Source organism: Melopsittacus undulatus, chromosome 11, assembly GCF_012275295.1.
Source record: "Melopsittacus undulatus isolate bMelUnd1 chromosome 11, bMelUnd1.mat.Z, whole genome shotgun sequence".
Taxonomy (NCBI): Eukaryota; Metazoa; Chordata; class Aves; order Psittaciformes; family Psittaculidae; genus Melopsittacus; species Melopsittacus undulatus.
In genome coordinates this window covers 2,491,450-2,507,871 of record NC_047537.1, presented here as the reverse complement: position 1 = coordinate 2,507,871, position 16,422 = coordinate 2,491,450, and the positions used below count along the sequence as shown (strand labels likewise).

Sequence of the window (16,422 nt, the reverse complement as noted above, 5' to 3'; positions counted from 1 at the left end):
GCAGCATGTATTTACTCTTTGTTTTACACTTTAGGGCCCCAGGATGCAGGGGTAAAGTGACTTTCTCAAGGTCACCAAGGTTGTGGGAGCACTAGGAGCTTGTCCTAGGAATTTTCTTACGAGTGTGGGTGGCAGCCCTACTGTGCCTTTTAGCCCAGGCATCAGCTGTTACCTCCCTGAGGATGGAGGGACAAATACCCTGCTATATCCTGGTAGTAAAATGATACTGTTGGATTTATGGAATTGCTGCTCACTTCACATAATGCTTTCTGATGTGTTTGGTGCTGAGCTATGTTCTGCTGCCTTAGTCCATATGGTTGAGCAGATTTGATTTTAGTTTTCCCTAATTTAATTCTGCATGCTGTCAAGTGTACTTTGTTCTGTATATTGTGTCTACACTTTTACAGTAAACTCCCTCCTGTTTAGTGCCTTTGTTGAAAAATTTCTCTCAAAGTCTGAACTATATTTGGTTTTCACTCCTGGGCATATTTGTGTGAGATATTCTTAGGATGTTAATGACTTGAAAGGCATCATATACAAGCTTCAACTCAACTTTCAGGAGTTTCTCTTTCCAGCTCTCTGAGCTGTATAGTAGAGATCCCTTCATAATTCAGCTGGGAATGTACTGTCTCACCATTGGCTGGTGAGAAACAGGCCAGGTAGAATTAATCTCATGAATACCTTCAGTAACTCTTCCTCGTCACTGAAAGTTGAGTCCGTCTTGAAAACAAGATGGTTACTACCCACTTAAGGCAGAGTGTTGAAAGGTGTTGGTGGTTTTGCTTCATCTGTCCATTAGATTAAGCCCTGTCATAGCTATGAAACATTTGTTTTCAGTCTGTTTCAGACTTTCAAAGAGCACTTAGCAATGAGAACTGCACCCTGAGGTATGTCTGTTTCCAGAGCCTGTGGGGTAGTTTGCAGACATGCCCTGAGACAGTCTGCTCAGCAACTGACTGCAGCACCAGAAAGTGCTCAGCCAGTGATCTTTGTCCATCTGCTTTCAATACACTGTACATGCTGATAAGCAACAGCTTGCAGTAGTCTTCGGAGGGAGGCCAGGCTGGAGTGTTGCTCAGAGTCTAGAGACATTGTAGTGGGCATATGCTGAAGTCAGCAACACATTCCAGTGCCCTTCTCTCTGCCTGGAATTGCCAAGTTACAGTTACCAGAGAAGACAGCAAACTGAAAATGTGAAATGTAGGAGTCCTGGGGAAGAAGAGTATGTGAAGAGAGCTAGAATTTAGTTTGAAGAGAGAACTAATTTGAAATAGATGATCTAGAAACATGTCTCATAAAAGTCTCTCTAGCTTGCCATCTGCTGACTCAAAAGCATATTATTATTATTATAGAAAAGCAAACCAAAAAGACCTCATAAAGAGTCTGGTTGCTTCTGGAAATGGTGAAAGGGTATTGAATGTGGAAGAGATTATGACTAGCTCATAGAATAAATAGTGCCAAAGCAGTAATCTTTGCTTATTTTTCCTCACAGCTGCCTCTGCTTGGCTTTCAAGATCTCTTAAGAGATGAATCTGGTCCTATGAGAGACCATCCCCTTCTTGATGTCTTTTGGGAAGCAATTTGGTAGAGTGTTAATACGCTTTGGTGGGTATAGCCTTTGTGATCAGAAGTGAGGTCCTTCAGGGTTTTCATTAGCTTGCTTTTCCCAAGTATTTTTAGTATGACTGCATTTAACTCCCTTGGGATTTCTTCCTTGGCAGTCTTCGGCTGCTGGAGCAAACAGGGTCCTGCACAATGTTCTTGTCTGGCTGCTTTTTGTTTTACTCAATTCTACATCCTAAATGTGGTGTGAGATACAAACAACTATTAGGCACTTGCTGCCAAAGCTTTTGGTCTTGTAAACCCAATTCATTTCTTAACTAGGAAAACAGTGAAGCCGGAATTGTTGCTCCCTTTCCCTCGGCATGTTCAAATCTCTATGGGATGCAACGTTTTAATTATTCCCTGTCACACCCCTGAGGTTTAAGCATCTACTCAGCTTTCAAGTCAGCTTGCCTATCCCTCTGCTGTTACCAAACATGCTTTTAATCTCTGACAATGTCAGGATTCTCTGACAGACAATAAGCAACATATTGCTAGAGAAGGAGAATGGCATACAGGAGAAAAGGAAAACATTTGAGTGTGTCAGTCTGCAGAAATTTACTGACTGGGTTTCCAATTGCTTCAAAACGTTGCTAAAAAGCTGATGCAACAATATGTGCAGTGAAAAGAAAACAGGAATTTTCTGCAAGGACTAGATTGTCTTGCTATGCTTTCCTCTCTGTCACATTACCTGCTGTTATCCTGCTCTCCTCTTGTCTTACAGAGCATTTATTTGCAGTTCCTTATGCTGCCAGTGCTGGTGTTTGTTTCCTAGTTTAGTACAAGAGGGCTGCTCCTGTGTGCTGTGAAAAGCAGTGCAAGGGCAGGAAAGGCGGTGTGGATGATTTCAGCTGAGCATTCTCACAAGTCATATCTTCAGTTTGCTATAATGCGCTTGTCTCTCTAAATAACCACTTACAGCTATTGCCACCCGAAGTCTTAGTTTTTCTAATATCAGCATCTGACACGTTCAGGATCAAGGGCTGCACTGGAGACTTGAACAGATAATTTCTTTTAGATAATGAAATACAGTGTGTTTGATTTTTTATGTGCATGCAACATAAAAATAGAGACTTGAGCTGGTTTCACATGGAGCATATTTGAGATGTTGGATATCCTGTCTTCCTCATATCAGAAGCTTGGATTGCCAGGTGGCTGACAAACCACACTGAGATAAGCTCTAACTGGCATGGGAAAACCGTTACATACGTGTGGGCACATCACAAAAAGTTGCTTTCCACAGTGACATCTGCTTGTTCAGGAATAAATGGATCAGTGGCTGCCTCCCCATCTTGAAGCTGCTTGCTTTAATCAGCGTTTGACTCCAAATGCTGCAATGCACACTTACTGGAATTAACATGCCATTTCTTCTGGTTTCAAGTTGTTTCTCTCTTTTTACAGGTGAATTGCAGACAGTGACTCCCAGAGCATCTTGGCTGTATGAACTCTTGAGCTGTCAAGGGACTGAGAGGCTTATGAAGAGGTTCTGTCAGGCAAAACAGTGCTTAGCCAAGACACCAAGGAGGAGGGAAAAGGAGAAAGGGAGGGAGAGAGAGCTGAAACACTAACAAACCATGGTAGGTATCTGTCATCTTTCACAGAATATTAAGAATATTCTCTGCTGAGAGTCTTGCATGGGGCATGATAAAACCAGAGCATGGGGATTTTCTGACCTTGCACTAAACTGGGGATGGTAGTGCATGCTTTGAGCAAAGCAAATGAGGTTTGATACACTCTCAGCCTCTTAAAACCAGAGTTGTCTTGTGAGCCTGCATTACATGAATTATTAAGTATGAATGAAGGGGATGTTCATAAGGTTTTCTAATAAAACTGGCATTAGCAAGCTGCAGTGAACAGCATGAGTGACCTTGAACTTGCAGATTGCATAACCAAATCCTCATATTCACCTCTTCCTCACAAAAGCAAGTGTTGATTACTCGTATTTGTGTGATTGAATTTGGTTCTATGCAGACTTTGTGAATAGTGTAGCTGAAATGTGTGTAGTTGAATACACTTGGTGTATATTATTTAAGTGAAGAGTCATTTCTTATCTGCTTGGGATTGGTTGTGCATTGGGAATGCCTGAGATGTTGAATTCATAAAGCTGTGCAAGTATGAAGTATTGTGATGGTAAGATTCTGAAGATGTATTCACAAGAGGCAGTAAACCCACCCAGTTCCTGAAAAATACCTGTGGAGAGCAGTTTAAGCATATTTATGTATCTTTACGTCCTCTAAGATTATTACTGAGAGAATGAAAATGAGAAGAAATGTTTAAAATGCAGTTCTCTAACATTTGTGTAGCTGATGACTGCTGATAGGCTGTGTTTATCTAAGACAGGACTTTTACCTGTTACAAGCACAAAGGGTGGAAGACCACCTGTCAGAACAGGGTTGTCAATATACTGTATTTCAAATAGTGTCCCATTTTTGCTATTCTATTTGGCCTAAATTGTAATGAAGAACTGAACTTTTCAGTCTCCCTTTATTAGAAAAGAAAACCAATGTCTTCTAATGTAAGAATTATTAATTTACTCCTGTTTTACTGGCTTTCCTAATTGTATTTTATGAGATAAGAGATGGTGGGGGGAAGTTAATGAATCCAGCTTGTCAGTTTTCCCTGCTGAACTGCAGCTTCTTTCTGTATCCATGTTGCAGATAAGCCACAAGAGGGACCTCCTGGAAGCATTTTCCAGCCTATGAAAGTTCTGGGGATAAAACCAGACCCCAGCTGATGAGGTTCTTTTATTACCCCAGTTGTCCATTTGGGTAGGAGCCCGAAAGTTAGGAAGGGACTGATGTCATGCTGCCCTTCAATGGAAGGGACCCAGTGAATGCAGTAAGCCAGGAAATCCTGACAAGTTCTTTAACAAGGATTCAACCCAGAGGCCTTTGACATCCTTGGAAGGCTCTTTTTGTTGTTAAGAGTGCATACTGTTACAAACCCATAAAGCAGAAGTGAAAATGAAACATGATCAAGGTATTTAATGTGTAGGAGGAAGAGAGGTTTTGGTTCATGATTCCAGGTTCTGGGAAGCTTTCAGCAGTGGTTTGTGTATCTATAAAGAACACGAGTTAAGAGCAGCTCTTGCCAGAGGTCTGTGCTTTGATCACAGCTGGTCTGGGTCACTGTTAGATCAAAATAGTCTCATCTGGATAGTGTGTAGCAAAGCATAAGTCTCCCAGCACAAGCTAACCACTTAAGTTTACCTTCCTCCTCAGTATCACTCAGGACTCCAAGTTTCACGGCAGACTATTCTAGTTGACACTGATCTCTTCCTATTATTTTTTAATTAATTCTTTTAAAGACATTTAAGACATTATTTCAGTCTTTTCTTACAAGTTTCTCTCTACCCTCATCTTCATTCATGCCTCTGTAAATCCCTGTGCAGTTTGCCTAGCTGCTGTCAGCAATATGTATTGCCTACGACTTCATCTGCAGTAGGTGCCATACGGGAATGGTTATTTGATTGCCTTTTTCTAAGGCTGCCATTGTCTCTGGCATAAATAGGGGAGAGGTGACTGCACTCGGCACTCTGAGAATATGCAAAATTGTATTTGGGGAGTATCAATGGCTTTTACAAAATGGGACTCTTGTCCATATTCTCCCTGCCTGCCCTTTCCACGTGCCTTACCTAGTCAGCACTCACCTACATTCTAAAGTTCTGAATTTCCCTACTTGAAGTAAGTTACCTTTGGGGATAAGAACGTGGCTTTTCTCTTTGCTCTGAGCCATTCAGCTGCTGAAGGTTGACACAAGCCAACAAAGATTGCTGAAATTCAGGAACACCTTAATTCCTGCAAAGATTCCAGGGTAGGGAATGCTTTCTTACAGTACTGTAGCTCACAGCTTATATCGCCGTGAGATGTTGTTCCTTTGGGCAGGATCAGGGCCTAAGTGGCCTACTGGCTTTGAAAGCTTAATCTAAATAAAGAAGCTAGTCAAAGGATGAGGGAAGTCAGCCACTTAATGAAATTGGGAATGAAACTCTGGGGTTTTTGTTCCCTGCTTTTGCACTCTTTAATTAACCAGCCAGACCATGCCCTCTTCTCCAAGAGAAGCTGGGCAGGGAGAGGGCAGGGGTAAGTGAGAAAAACAGTGAAAATGAGAAAAGGACTGGGGGGAGTCATGAGAGGACAAGCAGCAGAAATCCCACTTCCTGCCATTGCAAACAGTAATGCATCCTACGGGTTTTAACCCTGTTTTGTATCCAACTCTAGACGTGTGTGGGTGTAGAGTTCTGTCTAGTCCCACACCTAAGTTCTCCCTCTTCCTGATCTGTCACTGGTACACACAGTGTCACAGCCTCCACTGATGATGGAGGTTAAAACAGAAGGTGAAATTCAAGTTGCTTCATTTCTAGATGACTGTAGCAGCTACTGTACTGTGGTTCAGACTTGTGTGGTCACATGTGGGGGGGTGGGGAAACGTCCCTCTAACACACAATTTATCTCATCCTAACATAAACATAAGCTCTGCTCCAGATGTGCCTGGTAGACATAAACAGAAACTGTGCTCCACATGTGCCTGTTCCTCTTAGTAGCCACTAAAAGGGTTCTAGAAGAGCTGAATTTAGCCATCTACTATCAGGTGCCATGCAACCCACCCAAGCTCTGAGATATTTTACCAGCTTAGTGCTGATCTTTGCACTGGTGTTCACTTGCTTTCCTCTTATTCAAAATGTATTTAAATAAACGTAAGAAATCATTCCTGCATGATTGTAAGCAATGATCATCATAAAACACAGTCCTACATCTGTCAGGGAGGATTCCCATTCAGGCAATGTCCTTCTATTGATAATCCAATAACTTTGTTCTTTTCCCCCCCCTGTTTCCCACTTCATAACAGAGATCTATCCGATCTTTTGCTAATGATGACCGCCATGTAATGGTGAAACATTCAACCATTTATCCATCTCCAGAGGAACTTGAAGCTGTCCAGAACATGGTATCAACAGTAGAATGTGCCCTTAAACATGTCTCTGACTGGATGGATGAAAAGAACAAGTCTACAAAATGTGAGGGTGATGTGGAAGCAAAGGAGGAAGCTGCAGAAAGCAATGCCAAGTGAGTGAGTTGAGCCTCATAATGTGTTACTGTGCTGCTCTGAATGGGTTCCTTTCCCTCTAAATAAGAGTCACAGTGTTACTTGATTCTGTTGCATGTGAATGTTCATAGAAGGAAGTGGATATATTTTTGAGATGGAAGCACGTAGGGTGAGTGTAGGGCATAATAATAAGGCCAGTGTGGGCAGAAGTTGCTCTATTTCACTGCTTATTTTACTGTGATGTTGTGAAGTTGCATTTAGTAGATAAACCTTTCTGCAATTGTAAGCAGAAAGTTCTTTCTGGATGTGTTTCACGTGCTCTCCGGCTCAGGTAAGCATCTGTCCGGGTTACAGATTAGGAAGCGAAGCACCAGGACACCAACAGCTACTTTGTCAGAACTCAAAAAAACACTTTCAGTTCTCTTCTCTTCCCGTAATACAATACTTCCCCACTGAGCTTCTTGGGATTTAGCGTGGTTCCATCTGTAGCATAACCTGCACTAGAAATGTAGTCTTTGGGCTCTTTCAGTTTCCTTCACAGTGATGCATGGACTATTAGGAAAGTCCGCTGCTACATGGGCTTTGCCCAGTAAGTTCTGATTTAAAATGACAAAGTGTGATTTTTCATATATGGTCTGTTTTCTGACACTTTTATGGCAGTGAAAGGTTGTGAGGCCTTTTCTAATTGTTGATGTGCTGCTATATAATACGAATGTGAAGTTGTTTGCATTTTGGGATGGTGCAATGTGGTTCTTAGTTCTTTCCAAGTTTCTTGTAAATGTTTAGGGTACTGTTCAAGAAGTAAGGTATGAAGTCCTGCTGTACCTCACTAGCTGGAAGTACTTCAGTTTAGGAACAAGTTATGTGCTGTATTAGCTGAGGCAACCTGTGTGGCAGAAAGCATTCACTGCTTCATCTGGTTTTCCAACAAGGTGGTGGATTCTACTGAACATTCCTCACTTATTAGTAGTGCTTTTCCACGGGTTTCTTTCTTAACATTTAATCTTGTCTCTGATTAACTCTAGGATGAGGTTTTGGGCTTGGGAGCCATTGAAAGAAACTGCTGGCCTTGCATGAAGTTTAAATGCAGCAGTGTGAAGACCATTGTATGATAGCTTTGGAAAAGTAAATACACAAATGGTCCCTCGTTTTGATGCCTGTGGCTTTCTGTGTTCCCTAATGAATATTTAACAGACACAAGCCTGATCACTGGCTTTTTCTGTGTAAGACCAAGCTGTGATATATCACTTTTTTTGTTGTTTTTTGGTGTGAAATGCATTCAAATAGAAATAACAACCACTTCAAATTATGAATATTTTTGCATAAATTAACGTATTAATTAGTTTAAGACAGCATGATTGTATTGGCACCAGAGGATAATTGTAGTGGGTTGATAGGCTGCTTCTCCAAGGAAGGACAATTAAGTTCTGTCATCTTCTCAAGGCAGGTGTTTAAGCTCAGTGTTCTGCTGAAGCACCGTCTCTTTTGATACACTGTGTGCTTTGTGCTTTGTGGTGACTTCCTGGTGTTCCTGGTGCCATGTTTAGATGTCTTCTTATGTGGGTACAGAATGGCATAGAATGGATTCTTAAAAAAAATGTGTCTTTTTAAATCCAAGCCTGCGGAAATGCTTTTGTGACAATTGGACAGCATTTGCTTTCACACCTGTGTGTGCAGGGGTTTTCATGCTTGTGCTGTTACAAATTCAGAGTACAGTTCTTGAACATCAATGGATTATTTATACATATAGAGTATATATAAATGTCTATGCATTTGTTTGGGACAAATTATTTTACCAGTCACTTTACAAGATACTTCTAGGTGCAGCTTAGGATGTATATGACAGCCCTCCATCACAGCGTGACTGGTTTGGGTGCAGGGGTTTTGCTGGGGCTTGGATTTCTTTTGTTTATACGCAGTCCATCCCTTTGGATGGTGATAGTGACAGGAACAGGGATGCTGCCTTGCTGAGGTAGTTTGCCACCTTTCCTGATTCCATGCTTTCTGTGGGGTTTATAGTGGTGATGTGCCATATGTATGAGATACATCACGTGGCAGTAGCCAATGTTGAACTGCTCAAGATGCATTTCTTGCATTTTTCTTATGTTTTTAAGCAATCCGAGCCTTACTAAACCATTTGTTGCATCCTTTCAGCACTCAAAACTAAGGTTTTCTTACATTGCTTTGAAAGCTGCTTGCTGTAGCTCTTAAACGTTCCCCTAAACTGCACTGGAGAGTAAAAACTAGGAGTCAGACCTCTATTTGTCTAGGTTTCAGCTGTCAGATTTGTTGACGGAATTCTGCTTGGAAGACTTCTGGAAATGAACAAATGTCAGTTTGTGGTATGGGCTCCAACTTCCTAAGTCAGTTGAATAATTTTAAATATACAGGTTTGAATGTGTGGATCAACAAACATTTAAAAGGTGTGTGGCCATGTGTAAAGTTGGGATGTCACTAAAAGGCAAATGAGATCACTCTGGAATGCAGCATTTCTGTTAGACGGCTCCTCTAGATTAATTACTGTTACTCTCTCAGTAGATCTGCAGATACTGAATTTGGGCTAGACCACAGTTAATCTTGTGCTTTGCATTTTCTAACCAGTGATACTTCAGCACAGTCAGCAGCCCCATCTGTATCTTCTCACTGTGATAGGATAATACAATTATTCTGAATGTGTGAAAATACCATTTTAATTACTTCAAATTGTTTCATTTCCAGGGATCAAGGTGGTCGGACGCTGTGTGGTGTTATGAGAATTGGCTTGGTTGCAAAGGGCTTGCTGATTAAAGATGATATGGATCTGGAGCTGGTGCTCATGTGCAAAGAAAAACCCACAAAGACCTTGTTATGTATAGTTAAAGACAATCTCCCAGCTCAAATTCAGGTGAGTTGATTCAGGGTAGTTCTCTAGCAGTGACTGAGAGCACTGGAAGCTGTATTTGGGTAAAGGCTGGAATTTGTGCCAGGAAAAAAGACAAGTGTTAGAGATTAAAATATCCTTTGAATCTAGGATGGCATCTAGGGTGTGTATGTAGTGACATGAAGTAGTTACGGACAGAATTTAACATTTTGCTGCTGTTGTTGCCTACTCCCTGTTTGTGATGTCAGTTTCTTGTGGTGGCAGCTAAGCTTTCTCTTTGAGAACTAACCCAGCTGATTCTTGCTCTCTGTTCAACCACTCATATTACCTGAAGTGCATTCCCAGAAATCCTCCAGCATGTGGATTGGTCTGTACTGTCCCCTGCCTGGAGCTGAGGTTCTACACTGCAGCTGCTTTGCTTTGCTTGGGCTGTTCCTAGATCAGTGCCTCTGTACTTCTGAAGTGAGAGCAAGTCACTTGAGGTGGTCGCTCATTTTAGCTCATGTTAATCACGAGCTCATCGTTCTTTTTATTTATGGCTATTCTGATGCTGGCATCCAGTAAAGCACTTGGAGCTAATACCAGTCTCTTTAAAGCAGCTGGGGATAATACCTATTTGACAGTGTCAAGTCTGAATAATCACTCCAGTTTCCAGACTGGCACACACTGCTGCCGAGAAACTGTGCCCTGGAGTATTCCACTGCAAATACGTCTCTCCAAACCATGTCCAAACCTGATCTGCTTCTCTCCCGATCTGCTTTTATGCCTTGTGTTTATTTCCACATAGTACGTGTTCTGCCATTCCCTTCTCACTATTCATTTGTTCATGTAAAGGCCTTGGTTTAATGAGATGATGTTGTGCCTGCAGATGTGGCCTTATCTGTAACTAAAAATGCTATGAATCTTTTAAGTAGTAAATTTTGTTTGAAAATGATGGGGATTTATCAAGCAGTAAAGAGTAAACTTTTTTGTTTGTAGTCAGGTGTGAGATGAGAAGGGCTGAAAGTGATAAGTTAGCATATGCTTCAAAAAAAGTGAGAATGGCAGAATAGTCATAATTGAAGGATGTGAAGACTGTAATAAATTCAGGGGACAAGTAGGTACGATGCTGTGGGGAGAAGTATTGCGAGGGAAGGGATTACAGAAAAGATGACGTAAGAGGCATCTGACTCATGAATCGAGCTTCAACTGTCATGGGCATAAGAGACAGGGAGGGTTCTGCAGAAGCAGCGGGTCCAGCAGGAGAAGGAAGGTCCAGGCCCAAGAGGTACAGAGCTGTTAACAGCTTCTGCTCTGCTTCTTTGAAGGTTAGGGGTGAGGAGACAGAACAGTAAAGGAGTTGGAGGAGAGTAGACTGCAAGAAGGGAAGAAGTTAGAATGTATGGCAGATACATTCTAACCATATGGTCTTGCCGAACCAAGCTCTGTCACAGGCAGAAGGAATAGCGACAGGACTGTGACCCATCTGCAGGGCTCTTTGCCCTTTTGGAGATTGAGGTCAGTCCCAAAGGACTAATGAAAGACCTGTGGATACAGATCACTTGAGATAACACTGGTACAATGCAAGTTAATGGCACGATTTATAAGGCTGTTGTACTATTATCTGCAAAAGAAATCTAAGCAAGAAATAAAAAGCTTATTGAAAACTGTTTTAAAAGCATTCTCTTTACTGGTGTGCTGGTGAGAGGAAGGTCATATTTTCCAGGCATTGTCAACGATCTCCTGGGGCAGGTATTAATGAATGAAGTCGGTGCAGTATTGTCCTGAATCCAGTTTCATGTGCTGTGTGGAAAGGGAGCGAGAGAGGCGGGAGGATGAATTGGAGAAGATCAGAGGAGTGAGAATGGGCACCTAGAAAACCATGTAATTGAAATTATCTGGGTTTGACAAAGTCTAGACTAAATGCAGGTGTAATTTTGACATTAATGTTTGTTTACGAAGGGACAGTGATTCAGTATTTCACAGGACTACCAAATGGATCATGAGAAGTAATCAAACTATAGCAAGGGGCATTTCTACTGCAAAACAGGTCATCTACATTAGATGTGCAGCTAAGAACCAGAATAAACCATTTGGAGAGGTGGGGAAGCCTCCATTGCTTGGGCATCTGAAGAGTATTTTTGGGTTTGTAAGAGCTGGGTAAGGTATGTTTGGTCCAGCTCATGGCAGCTACATAGGCTAGGTGAGCAACTGCAGTTCCTGCACTGGAATCCCTCATCCATTTGCAATGACAGGTACGGTTTCATGGGTCATACTGCCTGTGAGAACTTAACGCTTTTAGAGGAGCACTACTCAAGAAGTGTGGACTTCCTAAAGTGTGTTCTTACGAAGAACAAAGTTGCTGGTGCTATTTTGCATGCTAGCAAATAAAAAAGTGCTCATATAGTGGAACTGCTCTATTCTCATTAACCCTGCTACAGACCTGTTTTTCTTAAGCATGTTATTGGGGATATCCTGTTTGGTTTTAAGGAGGGAGGCAAGGCCTTACTTGTTACTGCAGTGTCTTTCAGGTGTCTCATTAGTTAAGAGGCACATGAATGTACAAAGTTTCTGCAGTTTTTCAGTTGATTGGGAGACTCCTGAAATCTTTCTTGGTGACTTTCAGAAACTTACAGAAGAGAAGTATCTCGTGGAGGAGCATGTAAACGAGGCAGCTATTGTTATTCATAACACAAAGGAGCCCAAGCTGACTTTGAAGGTGATACTTACATCCCCTCTCATTCGAGATGAAGCAGAGAAGAAGGAAGGAGGTACAGAGAGTATTTTTACTTGGTTTTAAGACTGTTCTATCTAAATGCCCTGACTGTGCAGCGCAGGGTGAATTGGGAAGCAGCTTTTTAATTGTACATAATATACAAACTGGATTGGCTACTGCCACCACAAGTTACACTATTTGTGCCTTAAAAAGCCACAGTCACTTTACTTTCATGTAAACGTGCATTATTTTCATTTGCAAGCAATATTGCTCAGTGTTAACCTGGACATACAATTGGGTCTGAGTTGTTTCGCTCAGCCTTGACTCTTGAGCACCCAGAGCTGCACAGTCTCATTTTCAGATTTAAGTCAGTCAAGTGGGATTGGTTCGTAGTATCTTGAAAAACTTATAAAAATGTTTCTCTTTTTATGTAAAACCTCCTCTCCTGCAAAGCTCACCAGCGTGTCATCCTGGCCCTCAAGTTTTATTAGTTGATGATACAATGTGTGTGTTTTGAGCTTTCAGAATTTCCTCACTGGGATACAATTGAAGTTACAGTGCATTGAATGTTGTACCTCATGTCCTTAGGGCAAAATAGAAATAGAAAACTGTATCGTAGTTTCTTTCTGTTCCTTTTCCCGACCTTTCCACTGTAGTTCCATGCCCCTTATTGAAGGAATGCTGACTGGTAGTACTGATGAGGTTGGAACCAACCGAGAGAAACAGAGGAGAGCAAACGTAGCCAGATTTTGATGTATTTTAAAATCCTTGTCAGTAATTTCTGCTTCCGCTTCCCAAACCTGTCCCTAGAAACTTTGCCACTGGATGATGTCAGACCTTTGACCAACTGGCCACTCTCTGTCATGACAACTGAGGCAGCTGGGCCCGCCTGGGCAAGGGAACTCCCTGTCGCTCCTCTCCCATTTCTAGACTTGCCACAAGTCCTTTGCTTCCTCCTTCTCCCACTGAAATACCGGCACAGTGAGGAACGTTGGTCAGTTTCTCTTGGATTCTGTTGGAGGCAATGGCAGGAGGGATCCTCCTCAGTTGAAACAAATGCTCAGTTGGATGCACAAAAACCTTATGAAACAGATGAATGGCAACGATTCCCTAACTGCAATGTCTGCTCACGCTCAAATTAGTAACCATGCTCTTTTGCGAGACCAGTAAAAATAAACCACATATCACTTGAGTTTTCTTCAGCTTCTCATAAGATGCTGAGCTCAGCCCTGCAATAGTTGCAGCTGATTCATGTTACTGGGAAGGAGCACAAAGCACAGAACACACTTTAATGGCAAAGGCTTTGTAATTTTCTCCCAAGGGGAAGCACAAAGGCTTCCATCCAAGAATCTTCCTGCAAGAAGTAATTCTTCTGTGGCAGTGACTGTTGGGCCTCCTGAATTCCTGAATGGGATTTTTATGCTTCCTGATGTTTAAAATGTAGGTGTTTGTTTTCAAATTCTGAAAATATTTTTCAAAATTCTGTACTAATTTTTCAAAATCTTACAATGGTTTCACTACTCTCGGAGCAGTGTCACTGCCATTCTGCACAGTTGCTGAGGATAGTTAATGGATCTGGTTTTAAAGCCCAGGTTCTTTGACATTGATTCATCACAAGCGAAGAGAATCATTTATCATGCTCCCTTTCAGAGGTATGTGAAGTGTGATGTAGAATTCAGTAAACTGAAAGGGGGGGATACCTTTTTCCATAGTATTTCCAACCATATGTAGGTCACTTTCACTTAGATTCAAACCACAAAAATTTGATATACCAAGAGCAAATACTCAGAGAAACTGTATATTGAAAATACACAGATCTCCAAAAGTGTCCTGCCCCTGACTAAAGCCAGCCGAATGTAACTATACTTTCTATATGGGTTTTGAGTGTATTCCATACATTCTTCTGACTGGAGGAGCTCAGAACACTTGCCAGTGGCCTTTCATCTCCCATGGGAAACTGACCAAGGTTTTGGGTTCGGTGTGCCCGGCACTAATCTGTCCTCTAACCAGCGCGGCAAGGTTAGGCGCAACGGACCACGGTACCGGTGCTCCCATGTGTTCTGTAGGAATGCTGTGTGTGCCTTCATGCCCTGATGTCAGAATGTATTGAAAAACATTCCTGGATTTCTCTTCAGTCCCCACCTCTTTGGAAGAGTGTTCATGTTTAAGATGTGGTGTTTGTCCTATTTGTTTTTGCTGTTTGTTAGCAAAAACAAATAGTGGACCAGTGTGTGTGTGCATCTTGGTGTTCTCACAAATGGCTACCCATAAAGCTCTGCTTTCTCATGTCAACTTGAGAAGTCAAGCACCTAAAATTCCTGCATTTTTGCATCACTTTAAATTCTAAACTTAAGAAATTGAATTTTAGTCATAGCATCAAATATAAACTGGGTTTTCCAGACCAGAACCTTGTAGCTTGCAAAATCAGTTGTTGTTACCAAGTGTATAGCAACAACAAGCTCATGTAACAATAAACAAGTTCATTTACTAAAGTGGGGCAGAAATCAACTAACAGTCAACAATCAGTCCCTTGCTGGGCAGATGGGGCCAGTGAACACTCCCAACGTGCCCAGTGCCTTTGAAAGGGCAATGAGCCCCAGAGTTACCTTGCCCCCACAGAGAAGACAAAGCTCCTCAAGTGGCCAGCAGTGAATGAATGAAGTTAGCAGCTGCTGTGTGAAGAAAACACATACAGCGAGTGGGGAGAGAACCACTGGTTCTGTGTTGCACAGTGCAAGCTAATGTCAGGGCTTTGTTATGAACTGTTTATTAAATTTCTTGTATTGATGCCCCTGTTAAAAGCACAAGGGAAAAAGTAAAAGTTTTGCAAACGCATTTGAAAAGTTTGATTGGGTCTCACTTTCCTGACTGGCAGAGCATGAAGAAACATGCCATTCTCCCGAGGGGGTCAAAGGGAGCCTGCTGCAAGCTGCTCGCCCTCTCCACTGCCTGTCCTTCTCCATCTTTCTGTTTAATGGAATCTTGCACCCCAAAGTTGGCTGACTGCAACATCTGTGCCAGATGCTCAGGACATCAGCAGGGGATCAGTAATTGGCAAAGTTCTCCAAGGGATTTGTAATTTCGACCTTTGGAAATAACCTTAATCCCGTAGGCTAGAGTATGATCCTAACTTGTTGCAACAAATCTTGTGAGGTTTTTCATTCAACTGAATGACAAATTGCAAATATTCTGTTGTGTTTTGTAGTTTAAAGGAAAAATTAATATACTTTGTGAAACACACTTTGGCAAAGCCTTGTACCGAGTAAAAACTCCCTGGGCAGTTAAAAGATCCAGTTCATTGTAAAAAATGAATGATTTTGCAATCAGTCACCTTTGCCATTTCTAACGTTTTAAAATAAGATTCTGATCATTCATTGACAGTACTTGTTTTATACAATACATGAGCTTTAAGCAGATGTTTATATTGTCCACCATAAAGTTTTCTTACAGAAATTCTCAGACATACATTCAGTAATTGTGTGCCACAAAGCATTGCTCCTGAAAATGACAGAACTGTAAAGGAAATTTAGAAGCAAACCTTGTGTTCCAAAGTGACCTTTTGTGCTCATAGAAATCCAGTGCTTTGGGACTTTGAAGCTTTTGTTTGCAAAACAAGCGAGAGGAGTGATTAATCCCTATATTGTTAAATGGTTGATAAGGGCAACAGGAAACAATGCAAATATCTGCTGTGAAGTTCACTGGGGTTAGAAAATAAGCTTATAGCACTTGAGTCTTCTGCAGCCATGAACTGTCTGACAAGAGACCTGGTTCTGTTCAGCTTTACACTGGTTCTTTTCTTTGTCTTTGGGCTCTTTTTATCCATCATAACAGAATGTGCTTTTACCAGCGTAACCTTCCCACTGAGCAGCACAGGAGGTGGAAGCAACTTCCAACAGGAAAGATTCAATGCACATGCAACCAAATCTATCCAAAGTAACCCACAAAATGTTCTTTGGGATGTTATTAATAAATTGTACAAACTGTCAGTTTCTCCTAATGTGCCCTAATACTTTAAATGTCTTACTGGAGTCTGCTGATCTAGCATGGCCCTCGTTTTGAATTGGTGTTATATTTCATTTAGCCCTGTGCAAAGGTCTCAGGACCTGGAGAACTGTCCATTAAGAATAATGAAAATACTGTCTTTCCAAATTAACTTATTTTGAAACAAAGAGTAATTCTGTATTCATGGGAAAATAACATATTCAAGGTTTTAGTTGAG

The 16,422-nt window shown here is 41.6% G+C and overlaps 1 protein-coding gene across 10 annotated transcripts in view; it reads left to right on the top strand.

The window, feature by feature from the left end:
* STRBP (spermatid perinuclear RNA binding protein) overlaps positions 1–16,422 on the top strand; it is a 55,384-nt gene that overhangs the window by 20,507 nt on the left and 18,455 nt on the right. For 9 of the 10 annotated variants that reach the window (XM_034067554.1, XM_034067555.1, XM_034067553.1 and 6 more), the window contains exons 2-5: positions 3,004–3,179; positions 6,451–6,668; positions 9,367–9,532; positions 12,114–12,258. In XM_034067554.1, coding sequence (XP_033923445.1) covers positions 3,177–3,179; positions 6,451–6,668; positions 9,367–9,532; positions 12,114–12,258 — 532 coding nt within the window. In that variant the 5' untranslated portion in view covers positions 3,004–3,176. The remainder of the gene's footprint in view (positions 1–3,003; positions 3,180–6,450; positions 6,669–9,366; positions 9,533–12,113; positions 12,259–16,422) is intronic. The other variant, XM_034067556.1, reaches the window with a different exon arrangement.